Source organism: Festucalex cinctus, chromosome 8 (assembly GCF_051991245.1).
Source record: "Festucalex cinctus isolate MCC-2025b chromosome 8, RoL_Fcin_1.0, whole genome shotgun sequence".
NCBI lineage: Eukaryota > Metazoa > Chordata > Actinopteri > Syngnathiformes > Syngnathidae > Festucalex > Festucalex cinctus.
In genome coordinates this window covers 28,389,300-28,410,851 of record NC_135418.1, presented here as the reverse complement: position 1 = coordinate 28,410,851, position 21,552 = coordinate 28,389,300, and the positions used below count along the sequence as shown (strand labels likewise).

Sequence of the window (21,552 nt, the reverse complement as noted above, 5' to 3'; positions counted from 1 at the left end):
ATTTGAGACTTTCTAAAGTGGCAAATTTGCAAGGAAAAAAAAACTCAGAAACTTAATATTCATGTAGCGTACTAGGATGTTTGTGCCAATACTTTTCGGTCCAGCAACAAAGATGCCTCGCTTTGCAAACGTCCACATCCTGAGGATCAAACATTTAAGTTAATTTGTTCAAATGTATATTTACTTGTAAATTTATGTTTCCAGAATTATTATTTACACTTTCATAAATTGTTGTATTTCTTTTGCACAAAGTTGATGTGTCGAATCCGCTGATCTCTATCATTCACTTGCATTTACTTTAAAGTATGCTAGCTTCTGATTGGTTAGTGTTAGTCAGCTGATAGGGGTCAGGAAGTGTTGTCGCTCTAGCTGCCGTGTACGACGAGTAACGTTTAAATTAACAATGAATCTGTCTCCATCCTGCCTTTTACTTTTATAAACGGTGTCCGATTAACCACCAATGAATCCTCACATTGGACGATACAGTAGCTATGCTACACGTATTTTGTCGTAAGTTTCTGAGGGGTTTTTTTCCCTCACAAATTTGCCACCTTTATAAAGTGGCAAATTTGTAAAAAAAAAATTTCTCAGAATATTACCTTCTGTCTGGAAAAATAAAAATAAAAAAATATATATACATGGCCCTAATATGACGTCGTACTATAGAATTCCTTTTAGGAGAAGCGGCAGCAAAACAGGCCAAAATGTGGCTCACGCAGCGGACACCGTACAAGCAATGTTGACCCAATCTCACCTCATTTGCTTTCGAACAGTGGAGAAAATAACAATAAATATTCAAATGTAAAACTCCAGACTAGATGATCAATGGCGCCCCCCCCCCCCCCCCCCCCCCCCCGATATTAGCCCGAGTCGCGGGCAAGCGTCCAAATCGCACACTTGCGCCCCTCAGCACTTCACGCACGTCTTCAGACTTCCTGAGCAGAAATGACAGGGCTCATCTGCTCAAAAGGCCGTGTAATCTCTTTGAGAATTTGTGTTTGGAGACACATGAGCAGGGCTCAACCCCCTGATTTCATTACCTTTCGCTGACCCCGGAGACTGACAGATCTAATTGCCCAATAACTAGGAAACCACCAGCCCACCCCGTCCGTGTTCCCTGCTCAGATGATCATTTGGTCTTGGGGGCGGATGAAGAGGCAATTCATTCACACGGCAGCGCAAGCCTTTTAATCTGGCTCAAAACTATTTGTCGGAGTGAAAATGGCCTCTCTGTTCTCTCAATGATGCGCTCTCGCTGCCAAAAATATTGTGCAATGCGCGCACAGTATTTTGTTGGCCACGGCCGAGGACTGAATTACGTGTTTTGTTTTTGTTTTTCCACACCAATGATGGGGTGTAAAAGGCTGTACCTTCAGATTACATGCAGGTTTATTTCGTAGAATTGTCTCATTTGTAAGAGGTCGCACTTCTGGAAGGTGATGTTTGTCAGCGGAGGCCTTTATTTTTTGTTAAAATAAGTCTGAGTCTACACGTAAGACTCCACTTTGCTAGAAAATACGGTGGCCCAAGTTGTACCACATCTCCCTCATAGTTCTGAGATCCAGGATAGTAATAGTGCTTTTTCCATAAATGGGTTTCTTTGTGAATCTGACTGTCTCAAACAAGCTACCCCAATCCTGGTCCTTGAGGGTCGGAGTTCTCCAGGTTTTAGATGTTTGTCCTCTAACAACAAACCTGATTCTAAAGATCACGACCGTTATTGGGCTTCTGCAGAGGTTGTTGATAAGATGATTATATGAATCAGGTGTGCTGGAGAACAAAAACATCTAAAACCATGCAAGACTCCAGCTCTCAAGGACCAGGATTGGGGAATCCTTGGCCCTATCTGCGTTTGGTGATGGTTAAGGGTTTGTATCGCTCCACAACTGTATTTGATTTCTTTCAGGATATACGGTTTTTGATATGTGGGGTGCGAAACAATTCAAGGACGGTTCGATTTTGAAAGTGGAACGATTTGGTTCAACTCGGTGGGATTATGATTCGATTCGACCACATGCAAGTTGATCCGCTACGCTACTCGACGATAGGGGCTTGATGAAGATTTGCTGTCTCTTTAAGTTAAAACAAGATCGATGCTTTTATTTGTCTTTCTTGCTAATCATTTTCTTGGCAACCATCTAACTCCACCCATGGCTGTCATGATACCGATATCTTTACCGTATTTTCCGCACTATAAGGCGCACCTTCAATGTATGACACTTTTTCCATATATAAGGTGCACCGCATTATAAGGCGCACCTTCAATGAATGACATATTTTAAAACTTTTTCCATATATAAGGCGCTACAGTAGAGGCTGGGGTTACGTTATGCATCCATTAGATGGTGCTGCGCTAAAGGGAATGTCAACAAAACAGTCAGATAGGTCAGTCAAACTTTATTAATAGATTAACAAAGCATCTTTCTGACAACTCCATTCACTCCCAAAATGAATAAACAGCTGTTTTATTATTTTCTCTGAGGCAAAGTATTAGTATTAGCGAGCGATCCAAGATGGCGGGATCTTCTGCGCATGCGCTTCACCGATCGTGCAGGGTCACCGATTAGCGTCTTGACAGCGAGACCTGTTGCGGCTCAATATTGATCCATATATAAGGCGCACTGGATTATAAAGCTTTTGAAAAAATTGAAGGCTTTTAGGTGCGCCTTATAGTGTGGAAAATACCGTACTTATTGGTCTCCAAATAGAGGGGATGACCACAGTGGCTCACATTACTTTGGCGTGAACTTGACCACGTACGAATGCTCGGTTTGGAAATTTCCAACTTGGCTTTTTTTTTTTTTATCTTGTCTGTATAGTATTTTCGTGGTCCCCATTTTAGCGCTAAGCCCGTCACTTTTTTGCGGCAGGTGATCCTGTGGGGCCGCACGGAGAAGTCTCTCAAAGAAACCGCCGCGGAGATCTCTCTGGCGGGAACGGAGTGCCACTACTTCCTTTGCGACGTGGCCAATCGGGAGGAGGTTTACAAGCAAGCCAAGGTTGTTCGAGAAAAGGTACTCGGCACTGATCGAACCCGGCGAAATCTTTCCCCCGCGAATCCCTCCTCCCAGCTTCCGAGCGTGGATGCTGGCTCCGAGTCGCTTCGTCTCTCCCATCTGGCATATAGATTTATACTTCAACTGAAATCTCAAAATAAGAGCGGAGAATGTTGATGACAGCTCTGGTGCAGCAAAATGCATTATCTCATGGAAGCAGACATGCAGTGCGTTTGCCAATGTTTTCTTTTTTTTTTTTTTCTCTTCTCTCCGTGTTGTGCTCTCAGGTGGGAGATGTTACGATATTAGTGAACAACGCAGCTGTGGTCCACGGCAAAAGTCTGATGGATAGCGACGACGACGCCTTGCTGAAATCGCAGCACATCAACACCTTGGGACAGTTTTGGGTAAGAAGGATTATCGCGGAGTCGTTTTGTTTGTGTCTTTCGTCGTCTTGCCAAGCGATTCCCAGACTTTGCGCCACAGCAGCAGGAAATCATTCTTCTTTTACGTAGCTTATCCAAAAACGGTCCGTTAGCAATCTCTGTCGTCAGCTTGTAATGACAGGCGGGACAAGAAAATGCTCTTCCACTTAGATAGTAGAAGATTTAGTGAATTCGTGTAGCCACCTGTTGCTGTCGTAGCAATAGCAGTAGCTATGAGGAGTAGAAGTAGGCTAGTAGCTTTAGCACTAATGGTATTCTAAACAGTAGTTGTAGTATAAGCAGCCACATTAGTAGTAGTATAAATCCTAATTAACTCATTTACTCCCAATAATGTATAAATACGTTTTTTTATGTTCTAAGTGTCCCAAAGACGTATTTATACGTTTTGTTGTTGTTGTTGTTGTTGTTTTTTTTATGCTAGAGCATACGGAAGGCTTTGATGCAGCCTTTCAACTGCAAAGAACGGTTGCAGAAATGGTAGTTATTACACAAACGGCCAGCAGGTGGCAGCAGAGCAAAGGAGATCAACCAGAGCCATCTAGAAAAAAAGCTCAATTACTTTGAATTTTAAATAGATTTGCAAAAACTGATGAAACTTAGCTCGCTTCTAATGCTAATTGCTGCAAAACGGAAACGAATAGAAACATACTTTTTTTTCTGATGGAAGAAGAGACTTTAATCTTTCTTTTGATAGGTTCCATGCTTTTATAGCAATAGAACACAATATTCTGTGGGCCTTGCAAAATCAGTCAAAATCCAGTAAAACAGCCGGGAGCGAACGGGATTGCGAAATGTGAAAATGGCTGGCAGTGAATGAGTTAAGTGTAGCATTAGCTCTATCAGTAGTAGCCTAATTGTTAGCATAATTAGCAGTAGCAGTCACATATCTTGCTTCATAGTTTATCATTAGAAACAAAAGTATGAAGTCTTTTGTGGCTAGACTTGTGCTTTAGAAACAAGGACGTGTATAGGATAAAGTTCACGAAGCTAGTGATATTACAGTAAGAAATCCCAAGATTGAAAGGAGGCTCAACATGGGGCTTTCCAAAATTCCTCTTGAAGAACCTTCAAACTTGTCAATTTCGACAAGTTCAGAAGTGCACGTTAAGTGGAACGCTTCTGACGGCTTCATTTCCCGAAACATTTGGAGGGGGCCCTGTGGAAGTCATGGCATCATTATTCTAAATGGAGATCATAAGAACCAAAATATGCAGACGGAAATTCAATTATCCCCTAAATGGAAATGGAAAAATAATCTGTGGCTTGACTCTTGGCCAGTTCTCGGCCATATTTCATTCCCTTCTTTGTTTTATAACATCTCTTCTTACCCTCCCTCCATTCTTCTGTCAGACCACAAAGGCCTTTCTGCCTCGGATGCTGGAGCTTCAGCACGGTCACGTCGTGTGCATCAACTCCATCCTGTCCCAGTCGCCTATTCCTGGCGCCATAGACTACTGCACCTCCAAGGCCTCGTCGCTGGCCTTCATGGAGAGCTTGACGCTGGGCCTGCTGGACTGTCCCGGCGTTGGGTGCACCACGGTTCTTCCCTTCCACACCAACACCGAAATGTTCCAGGGCATGAGAGTCAGGTGGGAAACTCTCCTTTGTACTAAGCCTGTTTAGTTTGACTTTTTTTTTTTTTTTTTCAACCACCTTGGTACATGCATAGGCTCCTCGATCCTCTTTGGGATTGGTCAAGAACACGGTTGCCAAAATACCGTGGTAGTTAGGTATCGACTAAAGCCTGTTTCTACGAGGCCAGGGTACGGTACGCAAAACCTATGACTCAAAACTGAATGAGGTACGTTTCAATTAGGGTTAGGGTTAGAAATTAAGAAAGGATTCTTAACAGCTGCCACTGGGATAGTCCTCGACGGAAGTGCTGCATCATTTTGACTTAAGACCCTGTTCTCATCAGGCAGTTTTGGTACAGTTACAGTACACATTTGTCAGTAGTTGGACTGGAAATATAATATAAGGGTCTTGTCTTCACATTTGATATTGAAGTAGTACTCCAAAACAGGAATTTGGTATTGTCAGTTCACTTTGGCAGACTAGGTGTTTCTCAGTTTGATTTGTAAAATGTCTCAAAATATACTGTACCTAAGCGGAGATTCCCATACCCCAAAAATGCCACCAAGGGCCCTGATCATAATAGTCCAATTGGTCACCGTGTCCCCCTAAGCACGTTGACATTTCTTTCCTAGATTCCCTCAGCTGTTTCCACCTCTTAAACCGGAGGTGGTCGCCCAAAAGACTGTGGACGCGGTCCGTGCGGATGTGGCTTTTCTCTACCTGCCTTGGACCATGCATGCACTCGTCGTTCTCAAAAGGTGGGCTCGGGTCCAAACGTGTTTACCCCCCCATTTCTTCAAGTTGCTAATATTCTTCCCATGACCTTTCTCAACTTTCCAGCTTCATGCCACAGGTTGCACTTGAAGAAATCCACAAGTTTACGGGGAGTTATACCTGCATGAACACGTTCAAAGGACGGACATGAGCCTCGGCGCGGGTTCTAAGGCGCCCTCGCGACCTCTGAGTTGAAATAGGGAACTATGGACCTAATGGTACTTGGAGGAGGAGACGCCGTCGCAGAGAAATTTGCATCTGCGGGGTGAAATCTGTGATAAAGGACTTGAAGGTTCACCCTGTTCAAACGTCAGGGAAAGTGTTTCTGTACATGTGTTTGTATATAATGTGCAGAGGGGCCTTCTTAGAATCCATGTATAGGTCTGAAACTGTGCCCCTTGTTTTAGTTTGATTTTAACTTCTTTCTATTTTTATTTGCATTAAATGAAGATAATAAAAAGCTGTTCTCGAGACGACGCATTTTTTTTGTGTGCAGTTTAAGAATTTCATGTCTGGATTTTGATGCCTGTAGCAGCGTGATCGCACTCTTTAGATTGATGTCGGCCGTTTGTTCAGTGACCGTGCCAGGATATTGTCCAAGACATAAAACGAGGAGTTGGTGGGTGTTATCTGCTGTTCAACTTGGGTGGAATTCTCCCGGAACATGATGAGCACGTCGATCGGGACCTTGTCATGACGTCTCTCGGATGATCTATGGCGTATGCGGTCAGACTCAGTGTGGTCTTCTGCCGCCCCACGTCTCAACTCCATCTCATGTACCCCATAAAATGGCCTTTAATGCTGTTTTATAGGGGACAAAAAGTCAATGTCACACATTAAATCGATGAAACGCTACCTGGGAGTCAGCACAAGTGCAATGCCTTCACTTGTTTCGTAGGCTTCTTCTGACATTCGTATCACGACAGCGGACAGCTGATTTAATGCATATTTATCAGGGTTTGTCACCGTAACGTTCAATTTGGATGCATGGATGGATTGTGAGGTTCACATATTGGTCTTGCGTCTTCTTTATGGGACTGTCTGAAATACTTTTGTTTACATGTCGATCACTGAGAATAAATGGGGTCTATGGCCACTTATTTCGAGAAAATGGATCTCATGTTTTGAGAGTTACCCTCAATCGGATTAGAACAATCATTCATTCTAATTCCAAGTTCACACTGACTGCGGAACGGATGCGGAACGCCTTCCGTACGGACGCCGCGAGGAAAAGAAAGCATTTGCCGCGAGGAAAAAGAAGCATTTGAGTCTGCGTGTCATTTGAGTTCCGGACACATACAACTCACGCAACGTACTCTGTGCGAATTGCGGTCCGTACGGAAACCGCTACGCATCCGTTTCGCAGTCAGTGTGAACTCTGTGTAAGGTAGCCTTATTGTTAATCATGTTTAGATCTTCTTACACTCAGTAAGTTGAAACTGGACAAGAATAAATGCATTTTATTTAAACAATTCTGTTTTTAAATGCAGCTAACATATACTATAGTTATTTAATGCTTGGTGGGCCGGATTATAGAACAGAGTGGGCTGTGCATGACGGGGTAATCTCGTGGGTAATCTCGGCCTGCTCTCTTGCAATCAAACAAGAGTAACTGACAATCCCAACCCAACCTAAGCGCACCTCCCTGTCGAGCTGCACATTGCGATCGATAGGTGACCCCCACTGAGTGAAGAGGGGCGGGGCTTTGGAGGACTTCCTCTGCGGGGCCTGTTTCTCATTGTCAGGCGGAGCAGTTGCGAAAGCGGAGCGGGACGGAGGTGCTCCTTGGGATGGAAATAGGTCGGCGAGGCACGTCGCTCGCGTACGCTGGAAGAGGAGAACTAAAATGGTTTTGAAAATCTCCCAGGGCAGGTTCAGTGCAAGGTTAGCCAAATACTGAATAAATCAAAGCGGGCTTGGAAGGCCCTTTTCCCCCGCTGAAGGCCTTCAGCGCCAGGGTGACTGACCCGGCGCAGGTGGAAGCAGCGGATTTTTTTATTATTTTTTTTCCAGGGAGTGGGGTGGGGGATTTCATTGCTGTCTCAGCTGTGACCAGATGCCACAATGTTTATGCTTGGCATTTCACTTTGATTCAAACTGCCTGCGCACATGTGACACCAAGTCAAAATGCATTTTTGTCCGCTCCATATATTCATCATAAAAGGGCTAAGATTTGAGTCAAGCAGACATGCAGCCCTTGACCACATTTGCCCATAATATGTGCTCATATCAAACACTAATTTAGCACGCAGGGCTAATTAATGCACTCTAAAGGAATTGTGCATTTCCCAGCTTTTAAAAAAAAAAAGTCCATTTCCAAAAATAAACACACATATTTATCAACAGTGGGCATGTGAAGCCCTTTGAGACTTTTGTGTGGTTAACTCATTTGCTCCCAAAAACGTATAAATATGTTCTATTTTAAATATAACCATGCTCCCAAAGACGTGTTTATACGTTTTTTGTTTGTTTTTTTTGTTTTTTTTTATGCTTGAGCATAAAGAATGTAGCCTCTGAACTGAAGAGAAAGCTTGAAACAATGGTAGGTATTACAAAAACGGCCAGTAGGTGGCAGCGGAGTATAAGAGATCAACCAGGGCCATGTTTTCCCCACTGTTTTAAACAGATTTGTGAATAATGATGAAACTTAGCTATAGTCTAATGCTAATTGCTGCAAAACTAAAACAGATAGAAATATATAATCTGTGGGCCTTGCGAAATCCAGTAAAACATGAGTGAATGGGGTTGCTTCAGTCAAAATGCCTGGGAGTGAATGAGTTTAGGGCTATATAAATAAACTTGACTTGACTTGACATAATGCATGTTGTGTTTTCGTCAGGGTTTGTTCAAGGCTGCAAAGACGTTCGCAAACAGTTTTCGTGGTCGCAGAAAGTTTTTGATAATTTTCAAAATTTACTACCTTACATTAGGCTCCATGTCCAAATAAAAGGGAGTGAAAATGTCCAATTTGGGCCCAATTGGCCATGGTCCTTTCCTGGTGACATGTGACTCATTAGTTGCCACAAGGCCTCAGGTGTGAATGGTGAGCCAGGTGTCTTCAATTTGGTTATCTCGTGAGGCTCGGTTGAAAAAGGCCAAGACATGTTGTTGAGAGATGAAGCCCCTGACTGCAAACATGATGTTTCATCTCAAAGGATACTTTTAAAAAAAGTTTCCTGCATGCTCCCCACGCTTTAAAGTTTGACTTTTAATGTTTGACTTTTAATCCTACCTTAAGGGAGGAAGAAGGCTGTATTATTATTGTTATGATTATTCGACAGCAAATCTGGAGTTTGTTTGGCTTTGGGATGTGGAATGTGCACCAAGAGCTGAAGGCTTAATGCAAAAATAACAATGCACTGAAAAGTTCCTTATTTGGATTAAAAAAAACCTGCACCTAATTTTTCGTTTTCTGCAAATTTATGCTCTTATGTCTTTTCATGCGGCAAAATAATCAAACTCAATGTATTGTTCATTAATTGCAATTACCTCTCGATAATGTGAAATGTTGGATGGCAGTGCACATTTTCGTTCCAACTCTCACATTTGCATTATTAGGGTTGCAACACCCATGTATCTAGGGGCGTGGAACACAAATAAAGAGAGAGGGTGAGGAGGGGATTTATTTATTTTTTTTCAGAATGCAGTTGTGAATTGTATCGGCCAGTTCCTCTCCTCTCTCCTCACGAGCTTTGAACTGTTTTCTCTCCTTTTTTTTGTCATGTTTAATAAATGTTATACAGGGAAACCTGACACTCTGACTGGTCAAATTAAGATAAAAGCATAAAATTCCATATCACACTTTTTGCATGTCTTTGTGATACGCATATTGCATAGGCCAATATCGTGATATTGATATATTTTCGATATATTGTGCAGCCCTATTGGGGGACAATATTCCGAGGGAAAAAAAAAACGTATTAATTTTCCACTTTCTAAACTTGCAAATTTACAAAAAAAATTCTCGCAAATTCGCCACTTACTAAAGTGGCAAATCTTTCTAAATTATAAACTTTCTAAAGTGGTAAATTTGTGAGAAGAAATTTATAAAACGGCAAATTTGACACTTTCTAAACTTGCAAATTTACCAAAAAAATTCTCTCACAAATTTCCAATTTTTTTTTCTCACAAATTTCCAAAAAAATTTCTCTCACAAATTTGCCACTTTCTAAACTTGCAAATTTACGATTTTTTTTTTCTCGCAAATTTGCCACTTTCTAAAGTGGCAAATCTGTCTAAATTCTAAACTTTCTAAAGTGGTAAATTTGTGAGAAAAATTTTTGATAAAAGGCAAATTTGCCACTTTATAAACTGGCAAATTTGTGAGGAAAAAAAAAACTCAGAAACTTACGAGAAATACACGTAGCGTACTACTTGGCTGTTTGATGGGTTTTTTTCTCGGAATATTGCCCCCACCCTCTAAAAAAAAAACTATTTATATTTATCACCCAAATACACCGTTGTACATATGTGACAATATTTGTGTTTGAAATTTGGGAGTTCAAGTATGTCATCAGTATTTGAGTTTAACTTCTCCTCACGTAACTTACAAGCACTATCAGACACGGGTTAGAGATGGACTATCAGCTGCAATAAAGCGCGTGGCACAGGCGGACATTGTCCTGAGCCGACGGTTGTGCAAAGACAAGACGGCGAGCTTGCGCCTTTTTCGACACCTTTTATCCACCTCGCCGCCGGGCCGCTCGGCGCTTGGTGTTTCATCCATCACGGGACGACTAGCGTGATTAAATAGACCCGGGCCTAACCCACGGCAAGGGGCCAGCCGCGACGCCTCAGTTGACCTGTCAAACGGCCGGATTTATTATACACAGTGGTGTTAAAGGTCGAGGGGCGCAACAAGCCCAGAGGGTGTCCGTCAAAACACACATACACACACAAGCACAGTAGATCATAGTCATGCAAATCCATAACGGGCGACGTGAAGTAAGAAGGCACAGTGGAAATATTCCAGCATTTGTTCTCAAATAAAATCCTAATCTTTTAGGGCTTGCGCGCACGGCGCTGGCGTCGCGCAGCCTCGGGCTCGTTAAGAGCGTCGTATCAAGGCAAAAAAAAAAAAAAAAAGATAAGAACAGCGGCAGCTCAGCGAGCTGGAGCCGCAATAAAGATTACACACACACACCCACACAAAAAAAAAACTATTGCTATTGTCTGGTAAATGCTGAGAAATGTCACCCGGACGTAATATCCACCGAAAGGAATGAGTTGGAACGCGGGCGATTACATTACAGACATCCCCGGATAGAATCCAAACCGTGACTGGGAGCAGCATAACTCGGGGGGGGGAAAGCGGAGTGCAGAAATTAGCGCGAGCTTTCCTGCCCCTTGGTCGACCTGCCACCGACTCGTTCTCAAATCACTAATTTAGCGCAGAGGACTCATTACTGCGCTTAAAGGTTAATGCTTCCTAGCCGGCTGCTAAATAATCAAGCGCAAGCCTCGAGTTGACAGCCCTAAAAGTCAAATTAGGTACTTAACGTCTTTACAATACAATATTTATCAGTTTTATAGACTGACTCCAAGACGTAAAGGCTTAAGCAGAATGTCGAGGGCCCCCCGAGCAAGTCAGTTCATTCATCAAACTTTCATTTTCAAAAGGCCCAAAACGATCATCTGCAATTGTCGCTATTTTCTGCCCACATTAGTTGACGTAGGCTATAAAGTAGTGATGTGCTTCTCGGGTCGAATCCCTGAAGCGTGTGCCGAGTAATGGAGATGAGTGGTTCATGAACCGCGATTCAATGCGTGTGTCGATGACGTACGTGATGACGTTTGAAGCCCCGCGAAGCGGGTGTACCACGTGACTGATTCAGGAAATGATTCGCTAGGTTTGAGTGTAGTTCGAAATAAAAGCGGCAAAGAAACGCTATGGATTCCCCTTCACTTTTTCTGTTTTCGGGTCCCTTATTGCGCTACTTTTTTTTGCTTTTGGCATTCGATTTGCCGAGCTTCTTTTTGCGATGGAACCAGCAAGAAAGAGATTTTCCCTTGTTTGGGACTGGAGCACTTTGAGCAGATCTCACCTCAGAAAATAATGCACTGCAATTACAGTACTATTTTAACAGATTCCAATAATAAAATAAAATAAAATGTGACAACACATAAAATTCACATTTTTCTGTTCACAGTTGAAAGTCCCCTTCAGTCCTGGAATCACAGAAATATACCCGTCCAATTCTATACAAACTTGCTATCTCATATCGATGCACCCCTGCTTCATTAGTACCATGTGAAAGAGTTTTTTTCCCAAAGGAGGTGAAATTCTCTGCAAAAACAAACAAACCGCCTGAGTCCAAAAACTTTGGAAAAAATATTGTTTTTAAATAAATATGAATAAGCACTTTATTTTACCTCATTTCACATTTTCACTTGTTGCATAAGCACAAACAGACAAAGTAACACAACAATTCATGCTAAAACACTCTTCAAATATATATTCTTTTGTATTTAGAGCATGATTTACAAAATTACACCCCACCATTTTATTGCGTGCACCAAGCATGTTATACATTTTTCTGTCCACATGATGGCGTAGTCGAGGAAATGAATCATCTTGAAGCCCCTACGTGTGTGTGACGCTTTTCACTGCAGGGCTTCACTGCTTTACGGGGCTTCATTTTGCCATCACTACTATAAAGTATTGATGAGAAAATGATGCTTCACAAAGCGATTTTTTTTTTTTTTTAACTCTTCAAGATGGCGCTCTTGGTTTAAAGAAAGGCAAAGTGCAGTAGAATTTGATTGTTACTGTTGCATTTTTAAACCAAGAGATAAAAAAAATATATATATCGCAAGTGGTTCATGAAGCTTCATTTGTCCGTCACGGCTATAAAAGCTTCAACAAATTTATGTTGTTGTTTTTTTTTTTTTTATTTTATTTTTTTTTTGTGCATTCTCTATTGATGGACCTGTCCAACAAATTTTTGTCAGTCAGTGAAACTGGCAATTATTTTTTTTTCTTTCTAATTTTACAGATGGCGCTGATGCATGGACGGTTAATTGGGTGCTCCGAATTGTCCCTCGGTGTGCTTGTGAGTGTGGATGGTTGTTCTTCTCTGTGTGCCCCGTGCGATTGGCTGGCGACCAGTTCAGGGTGTACCCCGCCTACTGCCTGAAGCCATCTGGGATAGGCTCCAGCACCCCCACACACCCCCGAAAATACACAGACAGGGTACAAGTGGGGTTTTTTTGGGGTTTTTTTTTTTCGTGGACTAAGCTGATTCTTCCTCCATTAATTTTGACCACTTTCTCTTCCCCCATTAAAGGTGCATTGTACCGTTTAAAAAGGTACCGTTGAAGCTTTTTCTACATCATGCATGCGCCACCAAATGCCCAGCTGAGTTCAAAAAGCCCTGACGGTTTGACTCTGACTGCATCTATCAGCTTTTAGCTTCCCTTCATAGTAGAGTGTGAAACTCCACAGTTTCTTTGTTGAGGGGCGGGGCGGAGTTTTTCTTATGTCATTTGAAGTCACGTCTTTATTTGTCAACTGTGGCTGTCGCTTTAAGATGGTGCACGTACTCGCACGCGCACAATGAACGAGCCGAACACAGATGCTGCAGTTACACTTTGGGCCAGAGGGGGCAGTCGTGAGTAAAAAAGTGACAAACTGCGCAATGAGACTTTAAATGGAGAATAAGTAAGTAAATAAATCAAAAAAATAAACTCATCCTTCTATTATACCTAACGTAGATTGTGATTCGGTTCCCTAGTAGGAGTTTGTCAATCAGCCCTAAAATTTAAACTAAAATTGTTGACTTCCTGTTCAGTTTCATGCATACAGTCTTCCTCGAGTCTTTGTCACGCTTCCTCTAACGATACACATGATCACCCAGTTCCGCGTCGAGGGGTAATTTTTCTTCCAACGTCACAAGGCAGTGCTACTAAGCGAGTTTTGTGGCATCGTTTTCGGCTTTGCTAAAATACATGGATGTGGTACGCGCATTTGCAAAACTGCTAAGTTTTCGGGACTGTTGAAAAAAAAAAAAAAAAAAGCTGAGTCATTCGTTGCAAGAATGACTTTTCGGGCTTTGTCAATACTGTTTTTGAGCGTAGATTTCAAAAGGAAGAAAAAGCGAGAGCCATTCCAATTCCCTTTGCGCACCCATAATAATAATAATAATAATAATAATAATTAAAATCAAAGAATCCCTCTGGGTCATGACGGGGCTGGTGTTTCACATATGCTTTCCAGTGTTCCGCTTTTGCAAGCGTCGACGGTTAGCGGCGCAAAAAAAAAGTGGGAGGCGAGGAGCTGAGGGACAAACAAAAAAGCCGAGTGAAGGCCGCTTTTCACAAGGCAACAACCCTCGCAGGGGGAGGGCGTGGGAGGGTGAACCGGAGTTCGCCGTTGCCGCAATCGTCGCATTTTGGAAAGCCCGCCGGGCACCGGAGCAGGAGAAAAAAAAAAAAAAAAAAAAAAAAAAAAGTCTTGTATTTGTAAAGTATTTGTTATGATTATGCAAGACTGTCGCAGCCGAGTTGAACTCTTGTGACCCGCCATTGTTTTCTGCCTGCGAGCTGGTCTTATTCAAGGTGAATCAGATGTCGATCATGAGGAGGACGCGAGGCTCTCTGGACTGGACAGGATGGACAGGATGGATATTTTGAACTTTTGAGCTCTGCCTCCAGCCACTCGTGTTGTCCGGGTGTGCCTCGTTGTATCGTCCATGTATTGAGCTCCCTGCATGGGCTTGTTTTATACAAAGTGACTCTATATCCTCCTGACTACCAGGAAAAAAAAAATATTGTCCAAGCATGTTTATTTTGATATTCCCCAATCATTGTGAAGTAACTGGAATATTGCAAGAATTTTTTGAAAAAAAAAAGTAGTTTTTATTTTTAAGCTATGATGTGTCCACTACAGAGGACATTTTTTACAACTTAAATGCTAGGCTCAAATACAGTTAAAATAATTCAAACAATAATGTGTTCTCAACATGCTAACTACATTTAAAGCCTAAATTTGTTCAATAAAAAGTTACTTACTTACTGTGTTACTTACTAAGTTACATTTACTTTTCCTCTTCCCTAAAAGGTGCATAACAAGCCCCACCCCTACACATTTGGTATCATTGGAATGTCGTCTATAGAGCACAAAAGGAGTTCATTCAATCGTATGCACTGGGTGGGAGATATTCAGGTTTAAAAAGGTCCACTACAGAGGACAAACTTAAATTGCTGCTAGTCAGGAGGATATACAAAAAAGCCAATTTTTTGGGTTGTTCTATACAAAACAATCTACTATTTATTTATTTATTTATTTATTTATATATTTATTTTTTGTTGTATATAAAATGATTCAATTTTGGGGTTTACCTTGTCCAAAATGACCCAGAAAATGGGGTCAAATTGACCGAAATAGTGGATCATTCTAACCTTGCTCTTGCCAGATGAATTCTCGCAGTATTTATGTGTTCACAAACTCCGGAGAATACATCTTGTACCGCTCCCGCTGATAACAGACGTTGTTGGGACCAATCACAGAGCGGCATTGTGTTTGGGGGCGGGATAGTCAACTGTGACGAAACCAGGAAGCCAGCGCCGACGCAGGAGCTAACAAACAAACCTAACATGAATGGACGAACGAATGGACGTGGAAATTAATTCTGTTCTGCTTCGCGCATTTCTAGCTGGTAAGATGTTCGTGCTTTTCCCCTCCGTTGTCAAGACATTTTCACCCAAATTACTGCGGAGAGGCACCAGATGGATATTGCGAAGCGTATATCCATCCAGCTCTTGCCAGGTTAGCATCATCCCATTTTTCAACCGATTGCTTTCAGAGTGTAGCTTGTTCGACATGAATCATGACTGCCGTTGACGCTCGATTTCTGCCACAGTAACTTTTTTTGCTCGAAACTCGAAAGTGAGGACGTGAGACTTGCTTTGACTTTTCGTCCTCCCTCTCAAGTGCCGACATGAAGGTCAAGCAAGCGCCGTTACTTTAGCATGGGTCATCGCAGACCTCCATCACGGAAGTTCAACCTGCGCGGGCAACGGCGAGCGGGATGATCGACAAGCTTCGCAGACGTCACTCTCTCTCTCTCTCTCTCTCTCTCTCTCCCTCGTTCTCGGGTTCTCACGACACAGAAGCCGCGGAGAGGAGAGAGATCGCAGGGCTCCATTACACAAACAAAGGCCTCCCGAGCCCGGCGCCTCGATGCGGGGGTCACGTGGGCGGGCGGCCTGGGGGTGAACTGCACCTGAACTTTTAGCTAAATGGAAACAGACCAAACACAAAAAAAAAAAGTGTGTGCGTCAGGATGAAAGCATCCCTCTAGAGGGCCGTTACTTAGGCCTTCTGCGGAGAGGATGTGGGTTCACAGGAGATCCTTAAAGCCCCCCCCCCCCCCTACCCTCCCCACTTTTTTTTTTTTTTTCCTGAAACGCTCGAATCAGCATGGGTCTGACTCGTTGATGTCACATACCAAAAAACCTCAAGTCGGACTATTTTCTCCTTAGTTTTTCTGAGGAGGGGGGATTCACTCCAAAGACATGTGGAGGCCTCATTATGTGCATAGTTCTGGTGATTTTCTTCCATAATAGCCTTGCGTGTCTGTGTGAAAGCTTCTGTGTGGTCACATGATGTCATACGCCACAATATGAAAAGCATTGGTATCGACCCACAGGCCAGAAAAGTTTTTATTAACGTACGGAGGATATCCATCCATCCATTTTCTGAACTCCTCCTCACAATGGTCGCGGCTGGGTGAGAAGCAAATCGAGCTCCTCCCGCTTCTCCTCCAGAGGCTGACGCGAACAAGAGCGGCTTTCGATCCCAAAGAACCCGCCCCGGCGCTCTGCCACTGCGGCGCTGCCGGGCTCGGATTGATCCAGACTGGACTGAGATTGAACCGAGTCGAGGAATTCCAACATCTGGCTTGTATCTGCGAGCTTACGGTCATTTGGATGCCGGCTGATGATTTCCAGTCGATTCACAAAGGCAGGGATTGTTCTGGGCCCGGGCCTTGGTGTCTTGCCTTGGACTCGGAAAGAGGGCGTGGCGCTCTGGCGCCTGACTGCCACAGCTGGGCCTGTCCGTCAAAAAAAAAAAAAAAAAAAAAAACTTCCAATGACACGTAATCCGAGCGCCAGAGCGGCGAAGGTGGCCATCATCAAAAAAGGGCCTTCTAAAAGGAAACTCCACCTTTTTTTTTTTTTTCCCAAACAAAACGAGCTGCAGCTTACGAAGTCACGACAAACGCTTTAACCTCAGCCTGCCAAAAAAAAAAAAAAAAAAAAAAAAAAACTGAACTCCACTCCCCCCGCCGCCAAAGTCCCAAGCTCCGCGGCAAGTTTGACAATTGGGTTCAACACCGGGTCAAGCTCTGGGTTTGACAATGGGCCAAGCCGTCGTCAATGGGAATAAAGCAGACAGCTTTCCCCACAAAGAGCTCAGTCACTCAGAGGGGAATCTGGCTTCGTGGCCTCTCCTATTTAAAACCACACTGACTGGAATTAAAGAAAATCTTCCCTCGCTGGATTTTTTTTTTTTGCGACGTGCCCGCCGTATCGCTCGTTTCCATCTGTTCCACCGTCGCGACCCGCTTTGCCGTGTGCATATTTACATTGAATATGTCTCCTCTGTATAAACTTTTGCCGGCGCTGGTGTGAAATCAAGACGTCAGTCATCGCGTATCCGCGACGTGGGACTGTCATGACTAAGGTTATGCAAGGGTTATGGTTTCTGTTATGACTAGGGTCATGCAAGGGTAATGGTTAATACTGTCATGACTAGGGTCATGCAAGTGTTATGTTTACTTGCAAGGGTTATGTTTACTGTTATGACTAGGGTCATGCAAGTGTTATGTTTACTGTCATGACTAGGGTCATGCAAGTGTTATTACTGTCATGACTAGGGTCACGCAAGTGTTATTTTTACTGTCATGACTAGGGTCATGCAAGTGTTATGTTTACTGTCATGACTAGGGTCATACAAGTGTTATGTTTACTGCCCTGACTAGGGTCATGCAAGTGTTATGTTTACTGTCATGACTTGGGTCATGCAAGTGTTATGTTTACTGTCATGACTAGGGTCATGCAAGGGTTATGCTTACTGTCATGACCAGGGTTATGCAAGGGTTATGCTTAATGTTTTGACTAGGGTCATGCAAGGGTAATGTTTAGTACTGTCATGACTAGGGTCGTGCAAGTGGTATGTTTACTGTCATGACTGCTGTAGTTTCCATCCGTTCCACCGTCGCGACCCCCTTTGCCGTGTGCATATTTACATTGAATATGTCTCCTCTGTATAAACTTTTGCCAGCGCTGGTGTGAAAACAAGACGTCAGTCATCGCGTATCTGCGACGTGGGACTGTTTGCTCAAACCCCCCCTAAAAAAAAACACGTCTGACCGTATTTCTTGTTGAATATTTGCGCTATGCACGCTCACGCACGCGAGGGCCGAGTCTATGTATGCGTGTGTGCGTGCGCTCGCTGCATGGCAGAGGGACATGGATCTTGCACGCCGAGTGTGTGAACTCTGGCTGAACCCCTGGGTGTACTGTTTCAGGCACGCTCTGACAACCTCGCCCCAATGACCCGGCTCGCGACTGCACAGTTCATGGGGAGGTCCTCTACTCGTGAACAGAAACCAAACCCGACCCCCTCCCGCTCGCACCCGCCTTCGCTCCTCTCAACTTCTCTCAACCTTCTCCCTTTTTATGCTGTTTACTTCACTCCGCCCCGCCTGCTTTCTCCTCCTGGCTCTCCATTTCTATCGCACTCTTGTCAACAAGACAGTCTGTCTGCTGGCATCTGCCCGCCGACGTCGAGACAAAAGCGTCTTTAAATTCCGCACGTCCCTAACGTGCTTTATCGGGCTCTTGGGAAATGACGAGGTTGTTTTCGTTTACACGCACAAAATAGCAATGCTAATTTACTCATTCAGTCCCAAAAACGTGTAAAAACGTCTTGAAATACTTTATCCTTGACTCCCAAAAACGTGTTTACATGTTGTTGTTTTTTGTTTGTTTGTTTTTTTTGCTGGCGGCACGGTGAATGACTGGTTAGCACGTCCGCATCCCAGTTCTGAGGACTCGGGTTCGAGTCCAGGCTCCGCGTGGGTCTTCTCCGGGTACTCCGGTCTCCTCCCGCATTCCAAAGACATGCGAGGCAGGTTAATTGGGAATTGTGTGCTTGTGAGTGTGGATGGTTGTTCGTCTCTGTGTGCCCTGCGATTGGCTGGCAACCAGTCCAGGGTGTACCCCGCCTACTGCCCAGAGCCAGCCGAGATAGGCTCCAGCACTCCCATGACCCTTGTGAGAAGCAAGCGGTTAAGAAAATGGATGGATGGATAGTTTTAGTCAACAAAAACTTATTTATATATATATATATATATATATATATATATTTGTGTGTGAATGATTGTATGTCTCTAATGTGCCTTACGATTGGCTGACAACTGAACGACAGACTCCGCCTCTCATCCCAAGTCAGCTGGGATCGACTCCAGCCCACCGGCAACCTTAATGAGGATAAGCACTAAGCAGTATTGAAATTGGATGAATTACAGTTGTAGCTGTTTAGCTTTTTTTTTTTTTTTTTTTCTTTTTTTTTTTTTTACTCCCGAGTGCCACCTACTCTTGCAATTAACTTTCACAATAATCGTCTCAGGCTGGTCGGCCAACATTAGGGCGTACTCGCACGAGGCAATCCAAGCTGTGCCGTGGGCCCAATTACGCCGGACGTTCTGTACATTAAGCTAGCCTGAGTGCTCCTGCGAGTGCCACTTTTGCACGTTTGAAATAAACAGACTAGTCATGTAACCTACAGTTGAAAAGGTGGACGGTCCGATCAGTCACACGCAGATAATCAACGGGATCGCTCCTCTTCAGATCACCGTGCACGAAAACAGACGCAGAGCTTCGAGGCTTTTTGCAATTCATAAAGAACTTAAAATTAGTCATTTGTTGAATTTGCAGCATTATGAGCTAACATTATATTTACTTAATTTGAAAGCTATTAAAAAAAAAAAAAACATTCTAAAAAAAAAAAAAAAAAAAAACATTTCTTAACATTTCAAGTTACATTTTAACATAGGACCGCTTTATTTGATAGCAGCTTCACAATTTTTGCATCCATTCTAGGCATAGACCGATTATCGGTGCCGATATTTGGCATTTTGACAAATATCGGCAACGGCCATTTTTTTTTCCCCTTTAATCTGAACGCCGATAAAGCTTGTATTTCACTGAGCAGTGAATACTTGCGAACGTAGCAAATTTGGGGTTTTAATCACGAATTGTAAGATGTTCACAGACAGTTTTTACTTGTGGTAAACACATTTGGAACATACAATTTTTCACTGCAAAGATCTTTTGAAACGTTTTACCAACCCTAACAAAAGCCAAAGTAGCTACATTCGCGTGCATTGGTCACTCAGTGATGAGATGCAGGGAACTTTTCATTTATGGGTCTATTTAATTTTCCCCTTTATAAAAAATAGGAACTCCCTACTGCGGTTTTTAATAAATACATAAATAAATAAGTAAATTATGTTGAAATGTTAGAAAACTTTATTTACAGCAGAAATCTTTAGTGATCAATTTACTTGCTTTTTAATTTATTTATTTATTTATTTATTTTTTAGCCTAACACATGCTAATGACCACGGAAGCACCCTGCAATTTTTGTTATATTTTTTTTCAACAAATCTGTTAATATAGTTTAAAAGAATTTTTTTCCCCCCTATTTTACTGCAAATGAATATTTCGAACGCACCTTGCAGCACCCAATTTGTTCCCTCAGTTATTCCAACTGTGACGAAGAAAATATCGGCTTGAAATATCGGCTATCGGCCTCCTTGGCTACTAATAATCTGTATCAGTTCTGGCCTCGAAAAAAAACAAACATATTGGTCTATCATTAATACATTCAAACTTTTGGACAGTTTCTGCTTGAAGTTGTCATGAAAGAGTCCGGATGTTGACTTGCTCTTTCTCGGGTAACTCTGCCGGGTTTTTTTTGTTTTTTTTTTGTTTTTTTCGCCCTCAGTGAGTCACGGACCATTTCATCACTTCCCTTATTTATTATTCCAGCCTTGTCGTCGGAAGGAAGACTCTGTTCGGATGAGTAAAACGCAACTCAGTGAGTCATCAATAATATCAACTCACTCGGTGTCGCTGCAGACGGGCGCCCCCTAATAAACAAACACCTCCCCGACTGTAGAAAGCAAAAAATGTCACGGGGGTTGGGGGGCTTCAAAACCCCACCAGTCGGCGTGTCATTAACTCCCCGCCAACCTCTCACTCAGGCTGTTGGCTTGACATTATGGGAGGGACCACTTATCCACTCAAAGGCCCCATGCTGGGCGGCCTGTGCAAATTGCCTGATGAGTTGGCCACCCTGCACTTGCTGTTTGCTCTGTGATTGTCCACTGAGAGATGGGCCTCATTTGACATTTTTTTTTTGGGGGGGGGGGGGGGGGGGGGGGTTAGTCGAATTGCTTGGAGATAGCCACAGGCTCATTTTTAGACACCGTAAGTACAGAAATAGCGTGGTTTTTAAAAGTTAGCTAGGTACGTGTATGTCGGGGTATAACAAAAAAAAAAAAACGTTTTGATCTACAAGAAGAGTGTATCTTATCAAACCACTCCACTTAAAAAAATTTATATATATATATATATATATATATACACAATTGCATTTTTTGCAATGAAAATGTACTGTAGTGCACACATCTAAATGAATCACTTCAAAACAAGGGCAAAAGTATAACCCATTGCAAGGGTTATGCTTA

At 43.0% G+C, this 21,552-nt stretch overlaps 1 protein-coding gene across 3 annotated transcripts in view; it reads left to right on the top strand.

The window, feature by feature from the left end:
• Positions 1 to 6,262, top strand: part of dhrs3b (dehydrogenase/reductase (SDR family) member 3b) — a 224,881-nt gene extending 218,619 nt beyond the window's left edge. For all 3 annotated transcript variants that reach the window (XM_077528430.1, XM_077528431.1, XM_077528429.1), the window contains 5 exons: positions 2,871 to 3,014; positions 3,284 to 3,403; positions 4,793 to 5,031; positions 5,650 to 5,775; positions 5,858 to 6,262. In XM_077528430.1, coding sequence (XP_077384556.1) covers positions 2,871 to 3,014; positions 3,284 to 3,403; positions 4,793 to 5,031; positions 5,650 to 5,775; positions 5,858 to 5,942 — 714 coding nt within the window. In that variant the 3' untranslated portion in view covers positions 5,943 to 6,262. The remainder of the gene's footprint in view (positions 1 to 2,870; positions 3,015 to 3,283; positions 3,404 to 4,792; positions 5,032 to 5,649; positions 5,776 to 5,857) is intronic.
• Positions 6,263 to 21,552: the final 15,290 nt, after the last annotated feature.